Below are 8,151 nucleotides of genomic sequence, written 5' to 3'. Positions count from 1 at the left end.
ACTAGATGACTCAAAGCATGGTGGCTTTGCCATTTTATTGGGTCAATGGTCAAAAAGTCAAGTTGACTTTTCTCCTGAAATTTCTGCCAAAAGGAACCAATCTAAAAGTAATTGGTCTAATTTATAGTTCAAATTTATGTCATAATCATGGAAATGTTATGGCCCATAGTCAAGAGATTTTTTTCTCCCCCCAAAAAACGCTCTTTAAAATATTATGCTTTCTAGGCCCTTTTTTCATACCTCATTTACACTCTAACCTAGAGAATTTTCTCATTAGAATAACATGTAATTAAAAATATATAACTTTTAATACATTTGCAGATCTCAAAACATTGTAATTCTAACAGATTAAAGAAATTCATGTACAAAGAGGAACTTGGAGAGTCTTATTGGTTCCACTGCCACTGTATTGCTTATGACAAACAGCAGTACAACAATTCTTGTAGGAATGACTGCCTATTAGTCTATTATGACATTAATTCTTTGAGTCTTGTATTGGGCTCTCTGAGGAGACAGGAGGGCTGGTGCCTTTTGTTAATGTGCTGAGGTATGAGCCCCAGGTGGAGAGAAGTTACTGGAATGAGATGGGCAGGGCCAGGTTTGCTAAATGGCTGCAGCTCGGGACTGAAAATCATCGCAAGCAGAAGACCCAAAGAGTTAAAATGATTTTCAAAAAATGTATGCAGAATATTTTTTTTTTTTAAAGATTTTATTTATTTATTTGACGGAAAGAGATCACAAGCAGGCAGAGAGGCAGGCAGAGAGAGAGGAGGAAGCAGGCTCCCCGCTGAGCAGAGAGCCCGATGCGGGCCTCGATCCCAGGACCCTGAGATCATGACCTGAGCCGAAGGCAGCGGCTTAACCCACTGAGCCACCCAGGCGCCCTGTATGCAGAATATTTTAATCACTTTCTTGTCTCTCAACAAATAATATTGCGTACTTCCGATGCCAGACACTCAAGGCACAGGGGATCCAGGGAGAAACAAGGGTGAGTCCTGTCTTTGAGACCTTACCATCAGGTGGGCAAGACAAGAAAAGGGGTACCAATTCTAGTATGCTACATGTCACAGAGGGGCAAATATGTACATCAATAACTCCAGCTCCGCCGGGAGAGGCCTGGGGTGTGTAAGGAGGGAAGAGACATGGATCGTTTGGCATTTGGCAACAGGGTGAGGAGAAATGGAAAGGTGGAAGTGAGGGGAGAGGAGAGAAATTGATGAGAGACTGTGAGCCTGGAGCGCAGGCAATAGTCACGTAGAAGGAAAGAGGAAACAGATTCAAAAGTTATGCCAAAAAGTAGAATCGGCACTATCTAAATAATGACAACACTCGCTCAGGGCTCAGTGGTAAGGGAGACTCTCAAAGTCCGTGTCTTGATGACTGGGTAGATGGTGTTACGCTTATGATCTAATCGGGTGCAATCGGGTAACTTTCTTAAGAATTAAGCTTCTCCATGACCTGACAACTAGAAAAATTTTCTGATTTCCCCCATTAGAAGATTATTTCTTGTACAAAAAAGATCAGTCCTTCTCCAACTTTTTCACACAGCACCCTGACTGAGGCATGCATGAGAATATTTCTGCATCTAGAGAAGAAGGGAATATTGCCAGTGTGGGTGGAAAGCTCAGAAGGAACAGGTAACCATGGAAAATGATATTCTGGAAACTTCCACAGAAGAGGAAAGAATGAGAAAAAGTAATGGCACATATTCAAAACTAAACATAAATAAATAATGTTGGTGCCATAGAAAGTTTCAATCAAGAGATTCGGACTCCTGTTTCCTTTGATGTATGTAATTCAAATGAACACTTGTGTCTTGAGTAGAATCACATATAAGGAAGAGAAGGTACCATAATTCCAGGGGTTGGAGAAAGGGGCTAGAGTTTTTTCAGGGAAAGAGAAAGGCCTCCTAGCAAGTGAATCTGAGTGGGGTTGGAAGATTCTAGGGAAGAGTCAAAGCTACGTTGGGAAGCCCAATTCCCTCCTGCCTTGCTGTTGTATATTCTACCATATTGGTCACAGAGACAGGACAGGTTAAGAGTAGAAAGAAGTGAGTTTATGAAGGACTATTGGCTACTCTTCACATCTGGCTTTCCTTTCTTTAACATGCTCACATATTCCCACAAACTATTTAGGACGGAATCTGCAAGCTCATGAAGTATCAAGCAAAATGGGCCTGCTTAACTAGGGTCTGGGGACACACTAAGGAAACTCGCATCACATGCTTCAAATTCCATGCAGAGTTAAAAAAAAAAAAAAGAAAGAAAGAAAAAAGAAAAAAAAAGTTAAATGGTGTTTAAATTAAAGTACTTGTTGCGGCATCTGGGTGGCTCAGTCAGTTAAGCCTCCAACTCTTGATTTTGGCTCAGGTCATTATCTCAGGGTTGTGAGACTAGGATCCAGCCTGGATGTGGAGCCTGCTTAAGATTTGCTCTCTCCCTCTCCCTCTGCCCATCTCTACCCTCCCGCAGAGCTCACACTCTCTCTCAAAAATAAAATAAAATAAAAGTACTGAGCTAGCTAGACCCAGCTCTAGCACACTTAGAGCAAACTATTAGAGGAGAAAAGAGCCAATATTCCAAGAATGGAGGCAGGGAGAAGTGGAAATGTCATGGGTTTTATTGCATATTTGTCAGGCCTATTATAAGGTAGTATATTCAATTTAAAAACTGCCTATCAATTACAAAATTATATGCAAAAAATTTTAAGGATCTGTATACACTAGCTTAAGAGGTATAGAATGCATGCAGTAGATAGTGCCAAAGAGCCCTTTGGGACTGTCTAAAAGAATATCATTAATTTTTACAGTGTACTTCCATTTCTGGAGCTATTCCAGCATTGGCTTTCTATAAAAATCATTTCAAGTTTAGAATTATGCTATTTGCTCGCAGCAACATCACAGGAGCAGTAGTGTACCATATGTTGCTACTTAGCAACTTAGTCTGTAAGTCCCAAAGCATGTACTGATTTGAAAATTGAACAGGAATTATAATTGTTGAGTGACGCTATGAGGCAAGTTGTCTTGGATTACTAAACTATGCAGATGTTTGATGTTATGTAGGAAAAGGAAGAAAACTATTTTTTTTTCCCTGTAAGATGACTAAAATCCTATTTATGGTTGCCGAAAGGGGTAAATTGATTAAAATTTCCTAAAAGAATAGCAGGTAATGAATTTTTGAACACACTTTATTACAGTAAACAGAAGGAATATTAAGTGTAAAATTTAGCGAAGGCCATTCAACTTATGTAATTTGCAAAGTTTATTTCCCCCAGAGTACATATTATCTTGCATTAGTCTAGTTTTTTAAAATAGCACATTCAAAAAATATTTTCATATGTGCTACATTATTAAAAAATAGTCTGCTTCTGGCACACAAACCTGTCAGATTTTTACAAAACCCAAAAAGTATGTGGGGCTCTTTACTCTTTCATAAATCATCTCTGGTATTTAAAACATCCTTAGTACTCCTGACTGACATATTAAAAGAAATAATGTTAGTTGTTTGATTTTAGTCTGGGCCATCACCGTATCCATTGTACTTGAATTTAAAAATCTAAGAAGCCAAGTTGTTATGATGTATATGCTTTGAATTTCCAATCTTTTATCCAAAAGTCTTTAAGACGGACATAATGATTCTCTGAAAGGGACCAGCTGCTTTATAACGGCAATCATTTATTGAGTTTGTGTTTCTACTGTTTCAAACAAATTCAATTAGCCCTTACACTTCAAAACCCTAAAGGCACCAAAGAGATGATACTAGGTTGCTTTAATCTAATAGTAATACTAAACTTGTCAGTACAGTTTGGGGATTGATGGTTAGAAGAAAATTAATAGTAACATTTTTCATTTTTTAATCAAACAGTCCTATTCACAACTACCTCTGGATCTCGGAGGCTACTTAGCCGAATGAATTCAGTGAAGTCAGAATTGTAAATGCAGGGCTCAGCCTTCCAAAGGTATTCTGAAAGTGATCAACTCAGTTGAATGGAAGGAAATGGAGTCCGGATCTTTGAGCTTAATGATGACCTTCTCGTCTGAACAATATCGTGTGGTTTGCAGAATGTCTGCCAGAGAAGGCAGTGATGGTAATGACTTCTAAATGCAAAGTTCATGGAGAGGCAGGCTTGCCTCTGTTTTGAGTTAAGCAAGAGACATTTTGTTCTTAGAGAAATTTCAAAGCTTCATCAAGTGCACCCCTAACATATACATTAGATTAATTCACTAACAACCACCATGAAGAAAAACAGAAGTTTTATTTTTGTTCTCCGTTCCCCCACCCATCCCAGTTATCATATCAAATCTCTCTGGGCGGTTATGTGGGCACTGGAAACTCCTGTCTTAGGGTTTCTGCCATAGGTACTGATACATAAAATTTCCAACTGCCACGGTTTTGCTATTCCAGAAAAAAAAAAAAATGTCCAAATCTACAAAATGCTCCTATGAACTCTCCCTTTGCTTTCACTTATCCATGTGTTTATTTTTCCTTACAATGTCCTTACATATTATGGTGTGCTGGCATCTTCGGGCACTTACAATTTTGCTTTAAATGCCCTCACCAGATTAAAGGGTCTGGTCTTAAGTATCTAAAAATAAATAATCCAGAATTTACTTTTCATGTAACCATTTACATTTTCATTGGACTTTTGTTGTCACTTCTCATGATTAAATACCTTGTCAACCATTCCCAGGGAAATGGATACAAACGTGCTCTCAAAAGGTTTCAATCATATCGCGCATTTTGGCTGGAAAGCTACCCACCCAGTAGATTCTGAAGGCAGCCATATAGTGCAAACCGGCCACGTGATTTTGGTTATAAATGTAATATTGTATTGAAGACTGCCCCAATGGTTGATAATGAAAGCTATCTGTGACATGTGTAGCTTATAATGATTAACTCGTCTATAGTCAGAAGCACAAATAACCCGCACCTGTAAAGACTTTATTTCCTAAAGGTAAAACAACTGTTTAGGAAAGATCATGCTGGCAAAACAGCTGCTTGCCATTCTGGAGAGGAAACAGGGTAGTATCTTTCAACAAATGCCAACTCCGGTGTTTTATCAGCTCTATCTCATTAACTGGAAACAAGGCTTAAATGCTTTGTTTATAAATTATGATTATTCCTGATTGCGGCAGTTACTGATAGTGCTACTCATTTGCAATGCAACTCTTTGAATTTGTTTAATTACAATTTGAAACAAGGCAGAGAAGATTAATTAACCCACCTGGCTGGCTGGCACATAGTCCTGGCTCGGCTCTGTCATGCTCATATACATGTTCTCACCGTCAAACTGCGAATGAAATAATAGTAAACATTCAGCAATCTTGACTGTGTGCATGTTTGTTGTTGCTGTTTTCACCATCAAACTGGAAAACAGTAGCCATTAAAAAAAAAAAAATACTGTGGTTGGGAGTATGGAAAATCTGTCATAGCAAAGTGAGCCCCATCTTTTCTTTGATGTTTCTGTTGTCATCCTTCCTGACCCTGGATGTCAGTGATTTGGAGTAATTAGTGCTCTAGTAATTACAGCAAGCAAGCAAGAAATGAATGGTTTCCTTTCATCTGCAATCTGTTTTAAAACAAAATGGCTCATTTTGCATACCATGTATACGGACTGCAGTTCAGTTGTAATGAAGTATTAAATGAATGGAGCTTTACACTATACAAATACACGAAGGCACAGCTCAAAGCGTTCTGAGTTTAGCTCTTCAGAGTGAAAAAGTGCAGAGCTTTTAAAACAGGCTGAAACTGGCTTCATCGCAATAGCCTTCCAAAGAATGGTTATGACTTTATAATAACACTTGCAAAAGGTGTGTGGGGCTACAACCGTGGCAAAGAATGATCATGACCATGAATACCAGTAAAAACGCACAAGCTCCGCGATTCAACATTCCTCTCTCAAATTTTTCAGAGATACAGAATTCATGTAGGTATTACGGATGCACAGAAATTCATACACGCATTTGCGAGTCGGGAACAAGAAGGGAGGAGGAGACTGAGGGGTACAATGGCAGAACCGTGGGATAGCTCAAGCAGCGGCCACGTAACAACAACAATAACATACTTTTCATTATTTGGGTTTTCAAAAGCAGTAATCACTCCATTCAGACTTAATCCCCGGCTATCTTTAGTCATTTGATAAATGGGCAAAGCATTCTTTTTTTAGTTCGAAGAAGAATTTCCCCTAGGAAATAATCAAGGGGACTAATACAGTGAGCTTCAAAGAGCTGACTCTGAATATACTTCCATTGCCAGACGAATGTCAGACAGGGGAACTTGAAAATCTGAAAAATGACTTTTCAAGACAGAGCAGTGTTACTGATGGAGGTGCAAGTACATAGCAATATGGACATATTTTATATATCAACCAAAAAGAGAAAACAGTGTTATAGACATTGTATTCCATCACCCATGAGCTGCTAATGTAAGAGGGTTGTACAAACACTGGGATACCCCCCAGCCTCAACGGGAGCCTACAGCAGGTGGGTGTCCTGGAGATTCCCAGAAACAAGTAAAGACATTCCCAAGGACACTGAAGCACTCACAAGGTTAAGTTCAAGGAACTGAAGGGTTTCCTCACACATCATCTTGCAAATGTATTTCATGTTCTACGAACAAACTTATCTAAACAGATACGAAATCACTTACTGAATGATGGGGTTGTTAGGACAAGTCAGAAATAGTACACTTAGAAAAGACCAGCTAGACATTTGGCTGCTTTGTCATCTGGCTCAGGAGTCATGAGTCCAAGTGACTTACCCAAGGCTGCTTTTCCATCAGTCAGGTGAACGCCTTCCACCCAAAGACAGGCTAGCCCCCAGGTCAATCCACCCGTTAGTGCTAAGAACTCACAACCTGACAAAAAGCATCATTCAGCATTCCTCCACCCCCACCCGCTGTTGGTTTGTTTGCAAATGTTTTTAATGTTAAGATGCCAAAGAACCATTTAAAATATGGACAGTTTCTCTGACTATAACAAACTCGACTGAGCAGAAGTAGTGGAGTGGATCGAATACTCCACGGCCTATGCATATTCTAGAAATGTGTTACTTTCTATTTCATCTTCTCGAACTCATTTTCTAAATCTGGCGTTGTTCTCAAGCCAACTAAGGCTTTGAAGTTTTGGTTTGAGTCTATCCAAAGTGTATGCTAATTGAGCATATCCGATGTTACTGCTCTTGATAAAGACTCTTTCCTCAAAAAGTACCAAAGCTTAACTAACATTGAGCCAAGGCTGAAGCAGCATTTTACAATAAAAGGTATGTGAATACGGGAATAGCTAATTTTTGGAGTACGCTCCATGTCCCCATCACCTGCTTGTAGCTTTCCACATATTAACTGATATGTATTAACAGATTCAATCTTCACAACAACCAGGAGTTGGGGATTATTAATACATTGGGGTTATTACCTACATTTTACCAAGAAAGACACAAAGGCACAGAGAATTTAAGCTACAGATGCTCAAGCTTCAAGAGCCGACCTTCTAGGACACGCACTTAACCATCAGAACATATAGATTCTGAATTACAATGATGAGTTAGCTATCGGTTCTGGAAACCATGTCGATAAACTATTAAAGCAGAGTGTTGGCGATATCTCAATCCCGAGATACTGTCCGGAATTTCTATGGCCCTGTGAGGCTTCCAAAAAAACCAAGAGTCATAGTGAGCTGCCAATTTAATAATCAGGCTGGTGGAATATTGCCAGATAATTTATAATTAAGCCTTAAAATATTGAGAGGAGGTAGGATGATGGTTTACTTTGTGTCACCTGGATGGGGCCCCAGGGTGCCAAGATAGTCAGTCAAATATCATTCTGGGTGTGTCCGTGAGGGTATTTTTGGATGAAATTAAAATTTGAATTGGTAGAATGAGTAAAGAAGACCACCCTCCTTGTTGGGAGGTGGGCCTCATCTAATCAGTTGAAGGCCTAAACGGAACAAAAAGGCTGACTCTCCTGAGAGTGAGAAGGAACTCCTCCTACCTGACTGACTGAACTGGAACAACAGTCTTTTTCTGTCATCAGTCTTGACTTGAAACATCAGTTTTTCTTAGGCCTTAAGCCTGCCAACTTTTGTACTGAAACTATAGCATGGGCTCCCCTTTCCAGCTTCTCCACTTGTTTTGGACTTCCTAGCCTCCACAATCAA

At 39.5% G+C, this 8,151-nt stretch overlaps 1 protein-coding gene across 2 annotated transcripts in view; it reads right to left on the bottom strand.

Moving 5' to 3' along the window:
- Nucleotides 1–8,151, bottom strand: part of TOX (thymocyte selection associated high mobility group box) — a 302,338-nt gene that overhangs the window by 144,516 nt on the left and 149,671 nt on the right. The window contains exon 2 of one of the 2 annotated variants that reach the window (XM_082714043.1): nt 5,224–5,289. The exons of the other annotated variant lie outside the window; for it this stretch is intronic. Within the exon in view, the coding sequence (XP_082570169.1) occupies nt 5,224–5,289 (66 nt within the window). The remainder of the gene's footprint in view (nt 1–5,223; nt 5,290–8,151) is intronic. 2 annotated transcript variants of the gene reach the window in all.

The sequence above is a fragment of the Mustela nivalis genome, assembly GCF_964662115.1.
Source record: "Mustela nivalis genome assembly, chromosome: 2".
NCBI classification, from domain to species: Eukaryota; Metazoa; Chordata; class Mammalia; order Carnivora; family Mustelidae; genus Mustela; species Mustela nivalis.
Note: the sequence above shows the minus strand (reverse complement) of the source record. Positions and strands in the feature narration are given on the sequence as shown.